At 39.9% G+C, this 23,790-nt stretch overlaps 1 protein-coding gene across 18 annotated transcripts in view; it reads right to left on the bottom strand.

Moving 5' to 3' along the window:
- Positions 1–471: 471 nt before the first annotated feature.
- Positions 472–23,790, bottom strand: part of AGPS (alkylglycerone phosphate synthase) — a 99,378-nt gene continuing 76,059 nt past the window's right edge. For 17 of the 18 annotated variants that reach the window (XM_052793647.1, XM_052793648.1, XM_052793639.1 and 14 more), the window contains 5 exons: positions 23,640–23,701; positions 21,694–21,783; positions 21,151–21,250; positions 19,309–19,366; positions 472–3,901 (listed from right to left, as the gene is read on the bottom strand). In XM_052793647.1, the coding sequence (XP_052649607.1) occupies positions 3,780–3,901; positions 19,309–19,366; positions 21,151–21,250; positions 21,694–21,783; positions 23,640–23,701 (432 nt within the window). In that variant the 3' untranslated portion in view covers positions 472–3,779. The remainder of the gene's footprint in view (positions 3,902–19,308; positions 19,367–21,150; positions 21,251–21,693; positions 21,784–23,639; positions 23,702–23,790) is intronic. The other variant, XR_008236138.1, reaches the window with a different exon arrangement.

Consider the following 23,790-nt stretch of genomic DNA (forward strand, 5'->3'; position numbering starts at 1 on the left):
TGTAACAAGGAGGTTTTAAGTGAGACATGCGCACAGCAGCACGAAACTATATACCTGTTGCAATAGCTTAATACAACAGGCCTTTGAAGCATGGGGAAGCTAAGTAAGACAAGGTATGCTCCTGTATTACACTGAGAAAACTTTCCAAGAGCAGTTGAACATGGTCCCCTCGCTGCCCAAACAGGGAATAGTGAGGTGGTGAAATTTCTGAACTGAGTAGACTGGTGTTCAGGTGTTGTTTTGCCATTCCTTCCCTGAAATTCTCTCATTTTCCTATTTTGGTTTACATGGAACACAAAAGCTGAGCTTCTATTAGCATACATTTACAAATTCAATCTCATTTCTCTCTGCAAGTGCCAACGCATTCCTAATGGTTTTCCTTAGGTAAGAATTCACCACCAAATTAAAATGAACCAAAGATGACAAGTTAGTAGAATATATTTGTTTAGTTTCAGCACAAACGCATAATGGTTTAGGCCCATTTTCTTTTTATTAATAATATAAGGTTCTATAATCTCTTAACATTACAACTGAAGTTTTACAGTTAATCTCACACTAAAATGACAAATACTGTTTGGCTTTATTTGCAGGAAGTTAAATTACAACCTTGATAAACACACATTTCCAAGACTGAGAAGCAATTTGTGTTTTCTGGATTTCAGTGCTAATGTATACCTGCCTTTGAATTGGTTTCAGTTAATTAACATTGCTACGGAAGAACTATTTGGCCTGGCCTTTGTTCACAGCTGTAAGGCAAAGATGACATCTCTAACTCAACCCATATACTGTAAGTCAAGAAGAGACATGTTTTTCTTTGACTGTAAGATTTAGACCCTGGATCAATTTCTAACAGATTTTCTTCTTTCCCCTCAAAACTTTTATAGAAGGCTCTTTAGTGTAAATGTATTTCACAGTCAAGCCATACTCACTCTGCACCTTTCCTCCTTCAAAGAGAGCAGAAGCTGTGTAACTGGAAGTCACGACAAGCTTAATTAAAACTGCTTGTAACTTACATATGGCCAAAACAGTCAATCAAATGAAAGAGTAATGTGTTATGCCAAGATACACTTCTGATCTGCATGGATCAAACTCCATCTCTGAACAGGCTGCAGCTATGGGAAGTAAAGTCTTTTGAAAGAAAGTAGAGAATACAGAAGGAAGAGCGGTAGAAGACTTTAGTATCAGAGAAGGGAAGATTTCCTTTAAATGGGTAATGACCTGCGTGTATCTAGGTCTCCTGAACTTGCATTACACTTTTCTCTATTTTCATTAGGAAATTAAATGTGAAATTAAAGACAGTCAGTAATACATGTGTTTCAATGGCAGTTTCACCAAGCTCTGACCAGTCCATAAGATAGAAAAATATTTAGGAAGACAGCAACAGGGTGGCCATTAGGAAAAAATATCCATTACAGTTGTAGTTAATCTTTTCCTCAGAGCTATCCAGTGACATTGCTTTGGGACCCTTACAGCCTGTTATTTCACCTTCCCATAGGACAACTGACACGCAGTAAAAATCTTTACTGCATTTTAAATTACTTCAGAAGCCAGTGGCTATTTAAAGGCTAGAAATAGAGAGTATAAGGAGTTCTTGCCTGTGTAATTTCAATACAAAAAAAGGGATGAGGAAACCATAGTCAGAAAACTAAGAACTGGGAAGGATGGTGTAGAGCTGTGTTGTACTTTAAGTCACCACCTTAGGAGACAGGTATTACTGAGCTGTAATGACTACTTGTTTTAGTTCCGTTTGTGCTGTCATTCTACAAAAAGGCTGCACATACCTTCCTTCAAAATTGATTCTTCACAGTTAGACATACTTTCACTGAGGCACATGAACACCCTTCTTATTTACCAACTCCTAGAAAGGTCTCTATTTCAGAGTGATACAAATCATCAGCAAGATGCCAGCTGTGGCCATGTAGTCACCATCACACAGCATGTGAGATGAGGAAGACCCCTGCATAAACATGTACAGATTCACTTTACTGAGACACCATTGTGTACTTAAGGAACACTTAACCACAGTGTGAAGACTCAAGTTTCCTAAAACAGACTACACCTATTGTTTTGGTTGCTGCTGAAATATTAACTCTGGGGGCCAAAACCAAAAATACAAGAGAGTAGATTATGTTGAAATTTTGTGAAAGACCGACCATTCAAAATAAATCTAGCTGCATTGCAAGTATCACATTAACATTCTGTTTTATGACCTGCAGATCATAAAAAGTTTTCCTTAAGTACCTTGACAGCATGCATTTTAAAGTGATGTTTTAAGTGTTCATGTTTTTTGATCAATTATTGAATTGAAATTAATCTTTAAACAAGTTCAAAGTTGCCTGATATGCAATATTTTTCAAGCATTTTATACTCTTTTTGGTATATTACCAAAACTGAGAGCTAATTAGTATTCTAAAATAGTTTAATAACAAAGTAATTTTATCTTTTTCTCCTCTTTAAGGGGACTACCAATACAAAAGGTGTCCAAACTGACACTACAGAGCTGTGAAGCAGTTGGCTAGATAGAGAGTGTCCTCAAAGGATAGTCTGTATTTTTTCTATCCTATGCAATCATATACATTAATTATCAAAAAGTTGGATAATTTGCTTTAAGAAAAGAACCCACCTTAAAAATGGATCATGAGTATTGACAAATACTTTTAGTTTGTTTTACTGACTACAATTCAAGTTTCAATGTAAAAATGCTTACTCTCATGTGATACTGATCAAGAAAATATTTCATTTTCTTAAAGTTCAATGGACAATTAAAATTGTGGCTGCTAGTTAAGTAAATGATTCATAAAGGCCATAGGAAACTGTACAAAACTAAAATGGGAAATCTCACTTTCAGGATGACACAGTATGTTGTCCACTTAAGTGTTTTATTAAACTGTTGAGACTGTTTCAAAAGACAGTGCTGGGCAGTTTCATTTGAATAGCCAAAACTTTTTTTTTTTTACTGAAAAAGATACTTTGCATCTCTGCAAAACAGGAGCAAAAACCATACACACTGGGACTGAAGTACAGATGAACACAAAGTTTTGTTACAAACTCGTTTTCAACATACAGTGAGAAATGTCCATTGTACAAAACTTATAGTGACTGACCTACAATTAATTTAAGATTATCCCAGCAATGCAAATACAACTCAGAACAGCTCAATTGTATAAGATTTTCCAATAGTACTACAGTGGGAGATTACTGAGTTCTCAGAAGTAGTTTGACTTCCATTGTCTCCTGACCAAAGCCTACATTTGTACTTTAAGTATTTACTGGTTATGAGTCTGTTACATACTTAATCCTTCAGTATAGTGAAGTACTCCTTGGTGTTCTCATCTGCCTCTTCACAGCTTTCCTTTAGCAAGAGGCTGGGTTGAGCAGCTGCTTCTGTAGAAAACATTGTTGTCAGTCTTTGTTCTCCTTGCAGGGAATGCTTTAATAAAAAACATCTGGCAGTATCCAGCATTGAAAATACTGTCAGCTGTGTTGCCTAACCAAACCTGGAAACCCAAATTTGCATTTCCCAGTTGGTAATACACTTTGTGCCCAGTGGGTTGTTTAAGAGTTTAAGAGAATTGTAAGTAAGAATCCATAAACATTAACAGTGATGTTTACACTTTATTTGGGGGACAGGGAAGGGGGTGGCAAAAACCAATGTAAGTTACTAGTTTTTAAAGTTTAGTCTATGTTATATTTGATTACTGGGATATCAATACAATGAAAGTGGAGGAGTTTCAACAGTAATTTTGAAGAAGTTTTAGTACATAGTGTTGTGCAGGGCTTTATAAAAGATTTTTGTTTCCAAAGATGTTATTGGGGTCCACATATTCTTTAACAGATCTCAGCATTCCCAGGCCAACATCAGAGATGCTCTCCTTCATCCAGCGCTTCCGCAATTTGCCTACTGGAAAAACAAAAACAAACTGTTTCAATATATGGCAGGATTCTAGGAGCCAATCAATCTTGTGACCATGAATGAATAAACACTGTGTGATAAATGCTTTTATTCAAAAATGAGAAATGTTTTGCTTTATTTGATTTATTGAGCCCACCAGACTATCAAGCTCATTAAGCTCAGCATACTCCCAGAGGAAGACTGTGTTCCACACTGTCTACTTTCTTTAGAAACTATGAAATTTAGATGAAGCCTAGGCTGAAATCACATATTCTATTAAAATAGGGAATCAGTAATAAGTTTTTAAAAGCCACCAAACTAATTTTAAGTAGGAAATTGTAGAGGAGATTACTAAAAAGCAGAACCCCACACCTCCTGACTGCTTTAAAGTGAAGACATAACTCAATAATCAAACAAACTTAAAACAGTATTGGTTTAAATAGCAAAAAATGGTTTTCTAAGGAGAAGGCTTAAAGCCTAGTTTTAAATCAACAAGATATCTTATTTCATTCAAAAACTTTTACACAGGCTGGTAATTGCTCATACGATTACACAAGAGCTTAGTTTCCCCTGTAAAAATGGATATTCACAACATACACCAAGTACAAAGCAAAGCTAACACACCAGCCATTTAAGAACTCATTTCACTAAAGTCTCACAATAGTCCTGTTAAATGGCCAAGTGTTCACATACTAATTAACCAAGTCATCAACTCTGATTTAACAAATCATTCAAAATAAAGGACATTTTTTCATTAAACACACTATAGCATTTAACTTGTCAGCCAGAAACACAATCCATTTGTCAGTATGATGCAATATAGTAAAGGTTTGAGAGACAGATGCTTTAAGAGTATCTGAAACTAAATTTAAGCCATCTTTTGTGCCCTGTTCTCAGGGTAACCATCAAACTGTCATCAGAATAATAAATTACAGGGACACCTCTGGAGAACAGAGTATATTTGTTTATACCTTAAGGAATATAAGCTAGTCACAATGCCAACTGAAAAAGCAAATAATGTGAGAAAGAATGAAATTTGCAGTTTGCTAGAAAACAACTATTAGCAGCATGTATGTCAAAAGCAAAGATCATAACTGAAGGACAAAAGAATGTCATGTTGTAGGAACTGTGGTTGCATTTTGCAGTCCAGCTCAAGAAAAAAATCCCCATCTGTAAATATACCATCACTACAATTCGACTGAGCAAGTTGATGTAAGTTGAATTTTACCTGGGGAAAATTTAATACTACTGCTGCAAAAAAAGAATCATGGATGTGGCTTGACCATCACCTCAAGTCACTCACACTGGCTCTTACACAAGCAGCTGAAGAACAGTCATTACCATTCTCAACTGTTATCTGTAATATAGTTTCAGTGAATGTGTCCTGTGGTTATGGATGTAATTGTCCTGAAAAGACTGCAAACAACTGCTCCAACAAGATGGAGCACATTAGAATCACAGCAGGATGCCCAACAGCTAGCATGCCTGCCTCTTTTACACCTCCAGTAATAATCCAATTCCACAAGGAACTGAACTACTGTCTGAGCAGCACCAAACAGTCGTTGCATATTTAATGAAGTCGCTCACCAAGTGCTGGAAAACAGAAGGTGCTTGGAGTGCATCATTAGTTCTGTCAAAGTGATAATTTACACATCTATCTTGTCAAATTTTCTATGGTTTATACTTTTGCAATAATAAATCTAACATACATTTGATTAGTGAACTGGAAAGAAAAAAAGCTGTACTACAGTTACCAGTAGTCCTTCACAAACATGTCCAATGAAAAGATTTTAACCCCTTGATAACAGTAGGTTGAGCCCCTGCTCCTACTGTTCATGTCAATAAGACATACATGGATTTTTCAGCTACTCAAATTTTCATATTAGAGTTAAAAAGCATTGAAGCAATCTCTCTTAGAATTCTAAGCTGGTCCATCTGATTAAATGGAAAATAGACCAAGTGAAGAAAAGGCTCTGTGCAGATGAGCACCACTTAGAAAAAGCAATGTTTATGTTTGTTTCACTTCAGGTTAGTGCTGCCCTGTGAGTATTCTGTTCCTCCTCCATAGGACAATCCAATTAGCTTCAAGGATGAGAAGGGAAAAGGAGGAAGAAAATGACATAATAGTAAAAGTTGTCACCATGAACGTAAAAATAATTCCAAGTGGCAAACTTGCTTAACTCCACTCTAAGCCTAGCCAAAGAACAGCTTTTGGCTCAAGGAAGCCTTAACTTCCCCAACAATAAGAGGTCTCAGTTAAGCCTGATCTTACCACAGACTAGAGAAAACCACCTTTCCGTTTCTAGCCTAGACAAAGCAGACCTTTTAGTTTTAGGCCTAGATGATGCCATTTATCTAGAACTGACATGAGAGTGCACAGAACCAGATTTTATCCAAGCATCAACCACTTACAGGCTCTCAGCCCAGTATACTTTTCTCAATCAAAAAATGAGATCAAATCCACCTGATTCTATACACTACATTATTAATAAGGTTCTCAAATCAGCATAATGTTGTACAATCCATTTGTAGTAGCTTAACAAGTCACTACTTGTCAACTCACCTATACACACCATTACACACACAATCATTGTTGCCCCAACTGGAAACAAATACAGCCCTTCCTTCTTACGTCTTTTCCTCTGAAGATAACCTAATCTTGCATCTTGATTATCCAAGATGAAATGTGACAAAATTAGTTTTCAAGTTTTACAGGTGGCAAGTGCCCTGTTCCTGAGGTGTGCTGAGCAGTCTAATGCCTTAAAACATTCACTGCTAGGAAACCAAAAGTCTTCAATCTGAAGCCCAGCCTATTCCATGGAGTACGAATACTCTAGCATGGCAAAGAGTCTACTTCACACAAATTACTTCAGACCAGCAAGCCAAGAAGCTGGTTCAGTAGCAACTTTCAAAGACAGACCGACACCAATTTTTTTTTTTTTTCAGTATTTTCAAGTTTTATCATCATTATAGTCCATGTATGGAAAAAAAACCACGTGAGTTGGATAAGTAACTTCTTCCCAGTTCTGATGCATGCTGGTCCAGCCCTTAGCTGGTTTCATTAGAAAAGTTGTTCATGCTTCCAGTGCCCTTTTAATCTATTAGGAAATAAAATACACTTTGGTGAAGTGCAACCATACTCTATGCTGCTCCTGTAGAACCCACCCTTTGAAAAAAAACAATCAAGCAAACATGCACTGACATAACATTCTCTGGCAAAAGTGACAACGGTTTCCCATGTGTATGGTTTTTCAAAGCGAAGTGCATTAAATGGACAGCACACAGCTGCTGGCCACAAAGATGATAAAATGGGAGTACAGTTCTCCTGGCTCATAAAGCCTACACTTGCTCATCTTTGAAAATGCATCTGGATGGCTGCAGAAAATCTGGCTGCTAAGGATGGAGCTACCAAACAGCAGGCAGCAATTGGTTTTCTCACTTTTGGAATATGAAGTACTTGGGCACACATGAACAGTCTTATAAGGAAAGTTAATGTAGCTGATGGATCCCAGTAATAACTCTACACCCATGCAGAACAGATTTATAGCAGTGTGTGGTCCCAGTGGAAACAGGCTCTAGTGGCACTGCATATGGCTCTAGACTTCCTCTGCTCCAGCTCTTTCAACTTCAAGAGGTAGTTATTACAGAACAACAGCTTTGCAAAAGGAGCAGTAGTAACAGGTCATAAGAAGGATGGGGCTCTTCAGCTGTTGCATGCTCTTCCTGAAGCTGGTTGTCTCTATAGAAAGCATCTCTCTGCTCTTAGAAATTGCTTAACAGGTTATTACTCTTCCAGAGAGAACTCTGCAATACTGAGAAAGGTCAATGCATTAATCTAATACCGTGGTAGGGCTGGAATATATTGGACCAGTGTACCTGCAATCTACTACATAATTAACACTTACCAATACCATAACATCCTGCACGTTTTCACTTGATATCTAAACAACATAAGTACTTTCAAGTTATGTGTTAATGAATCAGAAAGTCCTTTTCATTTATTTGGTGGAAAAGGCACTGAAAATGACTATTCTATTAAGACTTTCAACAGACCAAAGATGAAAATACAACTACATTAATATATTATTTCACATAAGGTTACTCTGTCTGACATATGTCACAGTTTAAACTCATTCTAATGAGCAGAGCAACCTCTAGGTTTAAGATAAAAGTATGATCAGCCTCCAATGCTTAACTTACAGGTAAGATAGTTTTCCTGTGTATGGGAGAAAAGAATGTGTTCAACTCCCCCCACAAGGGAATTTTATAATTCCCGATTTTGTAGTTGTATGGGTTAATTACTGCAGTGTATAGCTTAAGCCACAGCCTCTTAATGATGCCGAAGAACTGCAATGAATTGCAGTGTCAAACATGGAATTGAATGCAAATAAAGTATGGGGGGTTTGGGGGTTTGTTGGGGTTTTTTTTGTTTTGTTTGGGGGGTGGGGGGTTGGTTTTGGTTTTGGTTTTTTTTTTTTTTAGGGTTGGGGTTTTTCTTCCTTTTTTAGTTTTCCTGCATAAACTGCCAGGGAATTGATACTATATCTAAACCTGTGGAGCCTGGGCTACCTGGTTAACCTTTATTCTAGTCAATCTAAGAAGTAGAAGAAAATTAGTTCTACTATGTTAAGTGGCTAAATGGGGATATTTTCCTCAAACCCACAAGCTGATAATTGTTTCCTTAAGTAACCAGTTTTAGTTAGAACATTCCCTGCAGGGAGACAATCTATTATTAATTTTTACACTGTTCCTTAGTTTTACATGGGTGCTTAGCTTGGTAATAGAAGGGATCAGGCCCAAATCCAGCCAGCTTCCTTCTGATGCTTACCCCAAGGGGTTATAATTGTATTTATACAGCAGTCATACCTACTGATACTTCCTCAGCACATGTTATTTTATGTATACAAAAAAGCATGTATTTTATGAAACAGGAATTCAAGAATGCAAGGTATGACATCATACAGGTGGTTTTAGGGCTTGCCCTAAATGATTAGAAGAATATTTATCTAAACTTAAACTTGTATCTACAAAAAATTGTCATTGCTAATGCTGCTTTTTAAATGCTAAGTGTCTAGAAGCTAACTGTGGCTCTAGCAACCCTTACTTACATGACTCAAATCTAAAGATACTCAGTGGCCTGAAAAGCTGAAGGATCAAAGCTGGGTTCAAAGATGGGCACTATCCCTTTCTAAGTGTAGGACATAGTCAAGGCAAGGTGAAAACTATAATCAAGACTGTAAAATCTCACATAGCATTCCTTGTCTTCACTTCCTACAACTCAGATACCCAATTCCTGAATACCTTTCAAAAACTTTTACTAAGTCACAGATTATGTCATAGCATTAGTTAAAAAGGACAAAGGCAGCATAAGAAACCACTTTAAAGTCACACATTAAAAACTACTTTAAAACCACTAAGCAGCTTTTCAGCAGTTTGTTCGCAACAAATTTAGTGAGAAACAGACCTATCACATTTAGACAAGACTGCCAGGATCATTAAAAAAGATTTGATAAACTCCTCTATAAGGATCAATTTCTGATGCACTGGAGAACGGCTGAATTCCCCATGATTAAGAAGTGCCTATCTGATCAGCTATGTATTTTAGGTGTATTTTTATAGCAACACATATGCCTCAGATTCTTCCTAAATGTAGATTCAGAAGAAGATTCACATAATTCAGAAACATTATCAAGTTGTCGTGGTTTAACCCCAGCCAGCAACTAAACACCACGCAGCCGCTCACTCACTCCCCCCCACTCAGTGGGATGGGGGAGAAAATCGGGAAAAGAAGCAAAACCCGTGGGTTGAGATAAGAACGGTTTAATAGAACAGAAAAGAAGAAACTAATAATGATAATGATAACACTAATAAAATGACAACAGCAATAATGAAAGGATTGGAATGTACAAATGATGCACAGTGCAATTGCTCACCACCCGCCGACCGACACCCAGCCAGTCCCCCGAGCGGCGAATCCCTGCCCCCCACTTCCCCGTTTCTGTACTGGATGGGACGTCACATGGTATGGAATACCCCGTTGGCCAGTTTGGGTCAGGTGCCCTGGCTGTGTCCTGTGCCAACTCCTTGTGCCCCTCCAGCTTTCTCACTGGTTGGGCATGAGAAGCTGAAAAATCCTTGACATTAGTCTAAACACTACTGAGCAACAACTGAAAACATCAGTGTTATCAACATTCTTCGCTCTGAACTCAAAACATAGCACTGTACCAGCTACTAGGAAGACAGTTAACTCTATCCCAGCTGAAACCAGGACAGTATCCACCCCTTATTCTATACCATTGACGTCATGCACAGTTCCCATACCTTTAGTTACATTCTGATCAATCATCACCTTTCCATCCCTTTAAGACATATGAGCAATGATATATATATATATGTATACACACACAGAGATATCATTCCTTTAGTTCATGGGTCATGTTCATAAAATGTTCATTGAGTTCATTTAGTTTCCGACTCTGGGCTCCATCTGTCATACCAGTCTTTCTGGGCAGGAGGGATGGTGCAAAGTCCTCTCAGTCGGTAGAGCAGAATTGGGCTTCAGTGCAGTGTGACAAGCAGGTGACATTTGGCGCAGCAGGAGGATGGTGTGCACCGTTGGATTGTTGCATGCTGGAGTCAGTTCTGGTTCCATCACTACTGCGCTTTGCTCAGTTTTATCACAGTTCTTTTCTTGCTTGATCTAAGTGATTCTTACTATAGTACTATGGATATAGCACATAATTATAGTAAGGATAATATACAGTAGCAGGGTTATATAGCAACTAATATGCAGTTTAATTCTGGCTGTTCTCACCTAAAATTAAATCCCCTTGAGGCACACATCGGACTTCCCCATCTTTTCGCATCACCCACCAAGTGCACCCAGGCCCTTGAGCAAAAGCAATCCCACGAATGGGTTTACCTTTGCCTGAGGCAGGAGTAACCCAGACTGTCTTCCCTAACATATTTTTTATGTGCACTACAGGGACTTTATCCCCTTCTACAGTATGTAAAAATTCCGACTGGGCAGGGCCACCCCGATTGGCAGATCCTCTGGTGTTGACTAACCAGGTGGCTTTTGCTAAATGTGTATCCCAATGTTTGAAAGTTCCACCCCCCATTGCTCTCAATGTAGTCTTTAACAGTCCATTGTATCGCTCAATTTTCCCAGAGGCTGGTGCATGATAGGGGATATGATACACCCACTCAATGCCATGCTCTTTGGCCCAGGTGTCTATGAGGTTGTTTCGGAAATGAGTCCCGTTGTCTGACTCAATTCGTTCTGGGGTGCCGTGTCGCCACAAGACTTGCTTTTCTAGGCCCAGGATAGTGTTCCGGGCGGTGGCATGGGGCACAGAATATGTTTCCAGCCACCCAGTGGTTGCTTCCACCATCGTGAGCACATAGCGCTTGCCTTGGCGAGTTTGTGGGAGTGTGATATAGTCAATCTGCCAGGCTTCTCCATATTTATATTTCAGCCATCGCCCTCCATACCACAGGGGCTTTAACCGTTTGGCTTGCTTAATTGCAGCACATGTTTCACATTCATGGATAACCTGTGCAATAGTGCCCATGGTCAAGTCCACCCCTCAGTCACGAGCCCATCTATATGTTGCATCTCTTCCCTGATGGCCTGAAGCATCATGGGCCCACCGAGCCATAAATAGCTCACCCTTATGTTGCCAGTCCAGGTCCACCTGAGACACTTCAATCTTGGCAGCCTGATCCACCTGTTGGTTGTTTTGATGTTCTTCAGTGGCCCGACTCTTGGGTATGTGAGCATCTACATGACGTACTTTTACAACCAGATTCTCTAGCCGGGATGCAATATCTTGCCACAGTGCGGCAGCCCAGATGGGTTTACCTCTGCGCTGCCAGTTGCTCTGCTTCCATTGCTGTAGCCACCCCCATAGGGCATTTGCCACCATCCATGAGTCAGTATAGAGATAGAGCACTGGCCACTTCTCTCTTTCAGCAATATCTAACACTAGCTGGATGGCTTTCACCTCTGCAAACTGACTCGATTCACCTTCTCCTTCAGCAGTTTCTGCAACTTGTCGTGTAGGACTCCATACGGCAGCTTTCCACCTCCGATGCTTTCCCACGATGCGACAGGATCCGTCAGTGAACAGGGCATATTGCCTCTCATTTTCTGGCAGTTTATTATACAGCAGGGCCTCTTCAGCACGTGCCACCTCCTCCTCTGGCGACATTCCAAAATCTTTGCCTTCTGGCCAGTCCGTGATCACTTCCAAAATTCCTGGGCGACTGGGGTTTCCTATGCGAGCCCGTTGTGGAGTAAGTGGATTGCACTGATCACACGTGGCATCAGTCGCGTGATGTGTAGAGGAGACCCTCCCTTTGAACATCCAGCCCAGCACTGGCAGTCGGGGTGCTAAGAGGAGCTGTGTTTCAGTACCAACAACTTCTGAGGCAGCTTGAACTCCTTCATATGCTGCCAATATCTCTTTTTCAGTTGGAGTATAGCGAGCTTCGGATCCCCGATATCCTCGACTCCAAAACCCCAGGGGTCGGCCTCGGGTCTCCCCAGGTGCTTTCTGCCAGAGGCTCCAGGTAGGGCCATTCTCCCCAGCTGCAGTATAGAGCACATTTTTAACATCTTGTCCTGTCCGGACTGGTCCAAGGGCTACTGCGTGAACAATCTCCCTCTTAATTTGTTCAAAGGCTTGTTGTTGCTCAGGGCCCCATTGAAAATCATTCTTCTTTCGGGTCACTTGATAGAGAGGGCTTACAATCAGACTGTAATTTGGAATATGCATTCTCCAAAAGCCCACGACACCTAAGAAGGCCTGTGTTTCCTTTTTATTAGTTGGTGGAGACATAGCTGCTATTTTGTTAATCACATCCATTGGGATCTGACGACGCCCATCTTGCCATTTTATTCCTAAAAACTGGATCTCCCGTGCAGGTCCCTTGACCTTACTTTCTTTTATGGCAAAACCGGCTTTCAGAAGGATTTGGATTATTTTCTTCCCTTTCTCAAAGACTTCTTCTGCCATGTTGCCCCATACGATGATGTCATCAATGTATTGCAGGTGTTCCGGAGCTTCACCTTTTTCCAGTGCAGTCTGGATTAGTCCATGGCAAATAGTGGGGCTGTGTTTCCACCCCTGGGGCAATCGATTCCAAGTGTACTGGACACCCCTCCAAGTAAAGGCAAATTGTGGACGACACTCTGCTGCCAGAGGGATTGAGAAAAACGCATTAGCAATGTCAATTGTAGCATACCACTTGGCTGCCTTTGACTCTAGTTCGTATTGAAGTTCTAGCATATCTGGAACGGCAGCACTCAGCGGTGGCGTAACTTCATTCAGGCCGCGATAGTCAACTGTTAGTCTCCACTCCCCATTAGACTTTCGCACGGGCCATATGGGACTATTAAAAGGTGAGCGAGTTTTGCTGATCACTCCTTGGCTCTCCAGCTGGCGAATCAACTTGTGGATGGGAATCAGAGAGTCTCGGTTGGTGCGATATTGCCGCCGGTGCACCGTCGTGGTAGCAATTGGTACTTGTTGTTCTTCAACCCTCAGCAACCCCACAATCGAAGGGTCTTGAGAGAGACCAGGCAGGGTAGACAGCTGTTCCGTGCCCTCCGTCTCCAAGGCAGCTATACCAAAAGCCCATCGATACCCCTTTGGGTCCTTAAAATACCCTCTCCTGAGATAGTCTATGCCAAGGATGCACGGAGCCTCTGGACCAGTCACAATGGGGTGTTTCTGCCATTCATTCCCAGTTAGACTTACTTCAGCTTCCAATACAGTTAAGTCTTGGGATCCCCCTGTCACACCAGAAATAGAAATGGGTTCTGCCCCTTCATAACTTGATGGCATTAAAGTACACTGTGCGCCGGTGTCTACTAGAGCCTTATACTCCTGTGGGTCTAACGTGCCAGGCCATCGAATCCACACAGTCCAATAGACCCGGTTATCCCTTTCCTCCACCTGGCTGGAGGCAGGGCCCCTCTAATTCCGGTCAGAGTATCCAGTATTCACTTCTCGTAAAATTGGCTCAGAAGTCCCTTCAAGAGGATCAGAAATAAGATCAGCCCTTCTACTCTGTTTGGAAACCGGAGCGGCATTTTTCCTGGTAGAATCCCCTTTTGTGGTGTTTTTTCCTCGCAGCTCACGTACCCGTGCATTTAGGACCGAGGTAGGTTTTCCATCCCATTTCCTCATGTCCTCTCCATGATCACATAAGTAAAACCACAGGGCACCTCGCGGTGTGTACCTTCTATATTCTCTCTCTTGGGCAGAGGAGCGCTCACTCCTAATAGCTGAGACATTGGTCCTTACAGGTGGGCAACAGGACATCTCCTCTTTGAATTGCTGGAAATCCTCGGACAGCTTCTCCACAGCCGAAATGCAGGCTTGTAGGGAGGAGGAGAGATTTTCTTCGTATTGACGGAGTTGGCGAGCCACTTCATCCACTGTCGGTGCCTCTTCGTCTTTCCAGGTCATTATTGCCAGTGAGTTGGCATAGGACGATGGTGCGCTCCGTACAAACTTCCACCACATGGGTCGTGTGCATTGGACTTCGTCTGGATCTTTGGGTAATTGTGGGTTGTCCGGATCATGATGAATTGTCTCTAGCACAGCTAATTCCCTCAGATATTGGATACCTTTTTCCATGGTTGTCCACTTGCTTGATTGACATATAACATCTTCCTTAAAGGGGTACCTTTCCTTCACACTTGACAGGAGTCGCCTCCAGAGGCTAATGGCTTGTGTCCCTCTTCCAATTGCCTTGTCAATGCCACCTTCCCTGGCAAGCGATCCCAGTTGCTTGGCTTCCCTACCTTCTAATTCCAAGCTATTAGCCCCATTGTCCCAGCATCGGAGGAGCCAGGTGATAATATGCTCACCTATACGGCGGCCAAAATCTTTTCGCATATCCCGCAGCTCACTCAAGGATAGGGACCGGGTTATTACCTCTGGTTCTGCCTCTTCCTCCTGTTCCCGTGATGACCCTGGTTCGCCTTCATCCTTCGCTAAGCGAACTGATTTTTTTGTATATTTCTTTTTCTGTACGGGGGCAACTGATACTGGTGCAGTTTGGTCCCCTGGTTCAGTTGCAGTACCGCTCGCTGGGTCTTGGATAACCGCAGTGTCTGTTGCCAAGGTTTGGGTAGCTGCCGTGCTCATTGCCGAGGCTGGAGGGGCTGCAGTGCCTGTCGCTGAGGTTTGGGTAGCCACAGTGCTCGTTGCCGGGGCTGGAGGGGCCGCAGTGCCCGTTGCCGAGGTTTGAGTGACCGCAGTGCTCATCGTTTTGTTGTTAGGTCCAGAGACCTTCTCTTCCCCTTGAGGGTACTGAGTGGTGTCGAACAGGGCTCGATAGGCATGGGCCAGGCCCCAGCACGTTGCAGTAATTTGTATCTCTCTGGAGCTGCCGGGGTGACAGCATACCTTTTCCAAATATTTTACTAGTTCTTCTGGATTCTGCACTTGTTCAGGGGTGAATTTCCAAAACATTGGAGGTGCCCACTTTTCTAGGTACTTGCCCATACTACCCCACACACCCTGCCACTCATAATTATCCAGCCTTGGGGCAGATCTCTGGGTGATTTTCTTAAATAGTTGTTTAACCTTAAACGAGAGCTGGACCACATTCAGAAGCATGCTAATTCCTAGCAGTAGGGCTAGGACCGTGCTGGTCCCAACATCCCAAGAGTATTCAAATTTTTCAAAATTCTCAAACACCATTGTAACTGGACTGAAGGAGAAAGGAGAGGGGAAGAAAGGTATCCCACCCATAGACTGGTTTTCCAAGGAGGAAAGGTAAATGGTATAATTATTAATAGTTTCCCACAGATGGCTTCCACAGTATAAAGGTGACAATGCTGGGTGCAAGTACCGGATTAATCCCACAGCTGACGACTTTATCATACCATAAACCAGTGTTATACAATACATCAAAGCGAAAACCTTAATCCACCTCCCACGGATGATAAGCAGCAGAAGAGGGACTACATACAGCAAGCGAGGTGATACATAACAGAACTTTAAAAACCAGAGCAACAACTCTAAGAACACATAAATCAACATAATGACCAGCGACTATTAGACCGATATAATGAATGCTTATAACAAATTTGTTTTAACAAGCTCTGGTCAGGTTTGTCGTTATCTCAACCCTTCGTGCCCCACGTTGGGCGCCAAAAAGGACTGTCGTGGTTTAACCCCAGCCAGCAACTAAACACCACGCAGCCGCTCACTCACTCCCCCCCACTCAGTGGGATGGGGGAGAAAATCGGGAAAAGAAGCAAAACCCGTGGGTTGAGATAAGAACGGTTTAATAGAACAGAAAAGAAGAAACTAATAATGATAATGATAACACTAATAAAATGACAACAGCAATAATGAAAGGATTGGAATGTACAAATGATGCACAGTGCAATTGCTCACCACCCGCCGACCGACACCCAGCCAGTCCCCGAGCGGTGAATCCCTGCCCCCTCCCACTTCCCCGTTCCTAAACTGGATGGGACGTCACATGGTATGGAATACACCGTTGGCCAGTTTGGGTCAGGTGCCCTGGCTGTGTCCTGTGCCAACTTCTTGTGCCCCTCCAGCTTTCTCACTGGCTGGGCATGAGAAGCTGAAAAATCCTTGACATTAGTCTAAACACTACTGAGCAACAACTGAAAACATCAGTGTTATCAACATTCTTCACATACTGAACTCAAAACATAGCACTGTACCAGCTACTAGGAAGACAGTTAACTCTATCCCAGCTGAAACCAGGACACAAGTGTTAAATACTAACATTAAAGTAGGAAAACTGTTCCTGACACTTACCAACTGGATTTAAATATTTGAAAGTCAAGAGTGAGAAAGACTTCAAGAAGAGAATTTGATTAAAAGGACAAAGTCATTTAAGTTGCAGTATCATAGAAATGATACCCAGATTTATAAAAACAAAAAAATCCAGATATTCTACCCAAAAATACAAGTAACTGTTACACTGAAAGGATAAATTAATTACACAGATGTTTATGTCTGCCTTTGCTACAGCTTCTTGTGTCCATGAGATGCTTGCTGTACAAGGCTGGTATTGATACACTTCTGCAATTTCTTTCTTGAAATGTTGTTCTTACATATTGCAAGGTGTAATCTTTTATGTAATCCATTAACAAATTAAAAGTTATGCTTCTTACAAGTTTTAAGTCTCAAAAGTCATTGGGGGAGATCTTCTCACAGTATTGCTACCTTTACTGAGTCTGCCTAAAAGTTACAATATTTTTCATTAGCCTGAAGAGAGGGGAGGAGAGAAGAGATATTGAGATTAAAATAGATTCCAAACTGATGTCCTTCTGAAGTTACTCTTCATAAAATTAAAACTGTCATGATTTCAGGTCTCACTGTAGATTGTAGCTATATGTCTACCTGCAGTTAATACTTCCCCAGATATAGAGTAATTTAAAGCTTTCCACATCTCAAAGTATCATATATGACCACTCCTTCACTCAAGGAGTGAATGAAGATTGACTTAAGCAGGCTTTGTATTTCCTATAGCCTCAAGTCCCAGACTACATCTGTTTTCTTTGATACACAAAACCAGAGTTAAAATAGCTCCATTTATCAAAGTGTGATTGTAGGCAGACAAACCAGCCTGTCTGTTTCCAGATAGTGAAAACAACTGTTATTAATCACAATTACAAGACAAATACTAAAAGAAATTGCACCAGTATTTTCTTCCACCCCACATGATAGACCAGTCTTAGCAGTGCTAAGAGTGACAAGGCCTGAAGGTCAGTAAATAAAACTGATACTATTAGGCTAATTCTCAGCAGCACATCTACTAAGCACTGGAAAAAATGAATCTTGATTATCATACACAATGAACTGCCAGACAAAAACACTCAAAGCAAAAAATATTTATCAATATAAGAAGCAATCATGCATACAACAGAAGCATAAGAAGTCTAACAGAAACCAAGTTTTCCATATCTGTGGAGTCAGAAAGTTCAAGTGTGCAAGGGATTGAAAATACTACATAATTTTTCTTTTCTTGTTCAACATATGCTGTAAGCAAGGTTTCATATGGTGAGGGCAAATACATCCAAACATGTGACAAGCTCCAGCTGCATGCAAGTTAATGGATGAAATGCTAGTCACAGTAAAATACAGCTGCCACAGCAGGGAAGAGCACAATAGTACATCAAGGGGGTAATTCCACATCCTATGTGCAAGAATTGACTGGTCCACTATACTACTATATTAAAGATCTAATCAGAGGACAATAAGAGCATATTAAACAAAAAATACTAGAACCGTTTTCACTCATGTTATCATCACCTACACATCTTTCAGTATCCTGATATTGCTAAAGCAGAGTCCATTTCAGTTTCTATCACAAAGCTAGATGCCTGAAAATAGCCCTAGCTAAAAGTTTCAAGTCCAGGAAGTCACCAAACATGTTTTAAAGCACAGGTCCTGCCCTGCCATTTTTCCCACACAAAGCTTTTAGAACTACAAAATTTTTTATCTAGTTTTAAACCATTAGACTTCCTCTTTACTCTTATTTTTGTGGCCAGACAATGCCCCAGGAGAGTACAGAGAAGAAACACATTAAGTTAACCAGTTTCAAGAACTTAGCTGCACAAATCAAACTGACTTCACAACAAGTCTTCCTGACATCTGAGTTTACAGCATTATATAGGACACATGCAATCAAGTTAGGCTATCTGAATATGTGGGAAAAGCATATGTAAAGCATCAGGTATATGAACTATCACTTACACATTACATTGGTTCTTAATATTAAAGCACAAAATAACTTGCAAAGCAGCTAGTAACTCAGGACAAGTAATTCCCAAACTCCAAGAGAGGAAACTGAATGATCAGGAGTTGGCAGACATCAAGCCAGTAATATCAATACTTACGTAACATCAATTATGCAACAAATGGTAGACTGCAACACAGCCCAGCTTAAAGTCACTAGCTCTTACGCAGATACCTTCACTAAATGCTCTGGAATTAGTGCTAACAGCATTCACTTAGCCACAAGGGACACTAAAGTGTCTTAAAACTGTTAAACTCCCATTTGAGGTCTCTGTAACTGAATATACCTCTGCACAAAGTTCAGTAGAAGTTGCTTAAGACAAACTGATCAACTACATCTTCAGGTTCTCAGCCAGCCTATCAAAGATTTGAAGCTGGTGCTCAAATACACCACATTGTATGACTTGACATCAAGCAAACCAGGTCTAGGGACCCTTCCCCTGAAAGTCTAGCAAAGGGGTGAGAAGTTTTTAGAAAGAATGCCAGGAGATCCTCCCCCCAGCAATTTCAGTTAATGCCTGTGAAATATTTTTCGAAGTTCTATTACAAACTATTTTATGTACTTATGAATATTTAGCAGTATCAAAGAGATTAATATTAGACTGAGAACATTACCTCCATGGTGATGTGACAGACTTCCTCCATTGGCAAGTATTTCTTCTCTAGCAGCCCTCTAAATTAGAAAGATAAGGTATTTACTCAACAGCAAATACACAAGATTTTTGGGTTTAGTGAAATGTTTTGCCATCATACTCATTTACACAGGCGTACAAAGTTTCAGAAGTAATTATGGTTCACAATACAGGTAAACATTTTAGCTCAAGTCTACAGATAAATATAAGTGGGGATTTTCCAAACAAACATTATTAAAGCCAAGACATTTCAAATGGCATCTGCTACAACAAATCTATTATTCTAGAATGGAATATTCTGGATCACTTCACCCTTACTGAAACTAAAGTAGTCTAGTGGCTGGGATGCTCATCTGGAAGATGGTTAAGTGCCTACTGAAAAGGAAATTGCAATAAAAAAAGTTTGAAAACAGGCTCCCCAGAGCAATTCAAGATCCTTATTCAGACCAGAATTAAGACCCAGATCTCCAAGATTCTGGTCAAGGAAGTGAGGTACTTTAAAACTGACAACCCTTTCACAGGTGAAGTTTGTGGCAGAAAACAAAATTTAGATTTTTATGTTAAGAAATATATGAACACTTTCAAGCTCTAGAATCTTCTTTCTCATCCAGCTCTGATAACAAATAGTCAGACAGCTTAGAAGGCATAACAAAGAAAGCTTTCCTAAGCACAAGCACTAAATGTTTTTTCAGAAAAGTGTACCTTTTTTAGGAATAATGTATATAACCAGACCTATGCAGTTAGGTATTTTTTCAGTCTACCACAGAGTGCATATACTTGGTTGGCAAACTCACTTTGTTAGGTTAATTTTAGTCACCTACAACAGAAGACATGCATCCAGGTGATCACACTGCTAACCAATTCCAATAAATGGTAATATTTAAGTATTAATAAAGTTTCATTAAATAAGCATTCAAGTATTACATTCTCCAATGCCCTAGATTCAACAGCCCAGAAGCCTCAGAACTTGTAGGTAAAGCTTTGCATCCACTTGACAAGTTCAAGAGAAATTTCTAAAGAATAAGTATGAGAAGAATGATACCCTAGTTACAAATATAGACAATTTCTCCACAGTCCTATTAGCAATTTTCTAGTGCTGAAGTTTGAGCATATGAATCAAAAGGTAGAATGAAAAGTAGTTTGGCCATAGTCCTTCTATGTCTTAAGTATTACATCTTTAAGGTAACAAGGATTTTGGTTTCCCCTAACTAGGTAAGTATATTGTTTCACCAGCCAAAGTGTTAAAGCAGAGTTATTCCAGAGCTTTTTGGTAAATATTGAAGCAGCTTACAACTGGTCTAACACAGCAGACTTAGACCAGCGCTTATCTAGGCCTAAACAGAAATAATCACAGCAGTTAATTCTCTGAAATAGCACGAAAGACACCCTCACATTCATTATGCAGCACTATTAATAGAGTATGAACTTGATAGTTTTACCATGTATTTTAAAGACTAATTGAGTATTAAGTGAAAGAAGTAGCTTTGTAAAAAATGGAACTAACGAAGTCTTGTTTCCTATGGATTTGGGTTTTATGGTTGATAGTTTCTGCCAACCAAGAAAAAACTCCAGTTCAAGCTTTCCTATACTTTAGTCATAAGTATTCATTTACTGATGTCTGAAATAGTCACCTGGTAGTCTTTCATCTACTTGGTGCACTATTAGCACACACCTCTTTCCCTAGCTGCTAACGATCAAAGCTTTATGAACAGACTTTTGAGATCTTCCCTGCAACATTCACTTAGCTTGGCCAATAGGTTCAACATATATTATGGGACATCAGCTTCTCCCCCTCCCCCTTAACTATTGCTCTTATATACATTACCTCAATTTGTTCATAGACATGAATAGGATCACTAATTCCTCTGTAGTTAAAGGCAAAGTAGAAGTAGACACATGCACCTGCATCATAAGTCTGTGTCACCCTGTTGAAGAGAACTGCATTACAAACAAAGCTTTATGGTATTAAGCCAGCCACTATGTGACATTACACAATTTATAAGGTTACTTATTTAGAAGGGTAGCATCTTTTTTTTTAAACAGTTTTGTATCCTTCTTGCTCCTACTTCATGAGTTACTCAATGCTATGTTTTTGAGAATTGAAGCTCAAGTCATTACACTTGACTCTCATGCATATGAGCAAGAGTAAATGTCAAGACTAATCAAGTGCTACTAATCCCCTGAATTACCCACTCTTACACATAATCCCCTTGCAGGTTAAAGAGGAAGGTCAAGATTACTAGTGTTTGTAATATCATTAACAGATACACTTTACCTACTAGCTAGTAAGTTTAATTACCTCTTCCTTAGTTCTCTTACTAATCAAAGATTCAAGAAATATTATTATTTAGGTTGTTGCACGGCTTACCTGCAGGTGGAAAGAGGAGCAAACTGAACACCCTTTTCTTTGCATTCTCTTACTATCCTTTCCTTTACATTCCTACAAAGGTCCAAAACCCTGTAACAGAAAACATGTTAATACACAAAGTCTTAGTATATGATTTTATACAACTTCCTAAAAAACACAACTTCAGCTTTGGTAATCTTTTTAAAGAAGTATAATTTAAGAACAGAAGATTGCCTTCTAGAACCAGTTTTAACTAGCTTAGATTTTGTTCTAAGACTAGTCCTCATCAAGACTTCACTAGTATTGCTTTTACTGTACTACTTCTGAATAGCAAGTTTACTCTGAAGCAGAGGACATAATGAAAGCTCCTTTCCATAAGGAATGGGAGTCAAAAGTGTTCAACAGAAAGTGGAGGTTACCTACTTCTGTATGTTTTGACTTACTTTCTCAGCTAAACAGCCTCAAATTTTTGGCAAAGTAGTTGACAAATACAGCTCACAGTAGAAAGCTTCAGAATTCTAAGGCCTTGTATACTCCACTAATACCATACCTTTGGCATGTTGCAAGGCCAAAACTGGAGATACTCAAGCTGTGCACTAGTCTGCCAGCTTGAAATGTTACAGTTTAATATGCCAATGAGCCATTAAACTTTGTCATAAGCCATACTTGGTTTGCTTTTTTTTTTCCTTCTAGGGCAGACCCAGGTGCATCCAAAGTGCTAGAACAATGGAAAGAAATCACTGTTTTTTTCAAATGACCATTTCTTCAGTTATATGTTCTCCCACAAAAGTCTGTAATGCTATACTGTAAAATTCAGATTAAGACATTTTACACAGATTTAAAACTACTTTGTAGATTGACAGAAGTAATAAACAAGAGAAATTTATCCATTTAGTGAATAAGCAAGTACAGCTAAATATTTTATTCAATTATCTGCAATCTGTCAGGAACAAGGTAACTGATTGATTTATGGAAAATTACATAGTTCTTATGAGTCAAAGTAGAAAAAGGTTTTGAAAGCATTTGCTTTGGTGAGGACAATTTTAAATATTTTCTTAAATTCTTAGACAAAGATTCATTCTCTCCTGAAATGAGGGAGAGTCAAAAATTAGTGGCTAAGCAGTTAGCATACTTCAAAATCTATAAAGGTAAAGTAAAATAAAGGGTAATTTTGCTTTAAAATTGTCCTCAAATTTCTGCCACCCATTTAAGATACTATACCAACTTTCAAAGCAGAGGCTGGAACTTACCACTGCCACTAAATTCATTAGCAAGGATACAGGCTTGCCAGCTTAAGTCACCACACTTTGCACACCTTCCAGTTTGCATTAAATGCTGTAAAGCTTTGATTCAAATCACCTTAGATCCTGCTTAAGAGGTTTCTGTCTTACCAAATGGACAGAAGCATCCAAAGTGATTTCATATATTAAACTCTGTTGTGGTCAAGTGTTTCTCAACCATAGTTAACAGATAAAATAAGCCTAGGAAAAAGATCTTAATCTTGGGCATAAGTTATATTTTCAGTTTTTATTTCCCTACATCACTGGGGAAAGAAAAAAACTTTAACATATTAAAATAATTTTTTTATATTCATTACAAACTTTTCAGTTTGAAATACACTGTTGATCCCACACACATGGCTGCTCATCACACAATACAGTTATTGTCACCATTGTCCAGCTTCCTAAACTGGGCAATTTCAAGTCCTGAATTTGTTACAGTAAGCTAACCCAAGCAGAAATATTGCTGAATGCTTGCATACATCACATTTACAAAACCCTGGTATGTAATTTACTAGCAGCTTTAGCAAAAACACACAGGTGCAACACTTGAGGTACATCAGGGAGCCTCTAATACACATAAGGCCTAAATTAAATTAAGTTTCCCCATGAGCACATGAGTTAGGAATAATTTCAATGAAATCAAGTACAAGTTTTAAGCAATTCTAAAGAATAATCACAGTTTACCTATCCCAAGGAACAGATGTCTCAAATGATTCTCCTATTACATAGTAATCCAGGCCCAGGTCCTAATAAATAGAAAAAGGAAATTATCAGTAACATTCAGCATCAACATCTGGGATTTCAGTGTATGCTACATAGCTAACAGTTGAGCAAC

Source organism: Harpia harpyja, chromosome 7 (genome assembly GCF_026419915.1).
Source record: "Harpia harpyja isolate bHarHar1 chromosome 7, bHarHar1 primary haplotype, whole genome shotgun sequence".
Taxonomy (NCBI): domain Eukaryota; kingdom Metazoa; phylum Chordata; class Aves; order Accipitriformes; family Accipitridae; genus Harpia; species Harpia harpyja.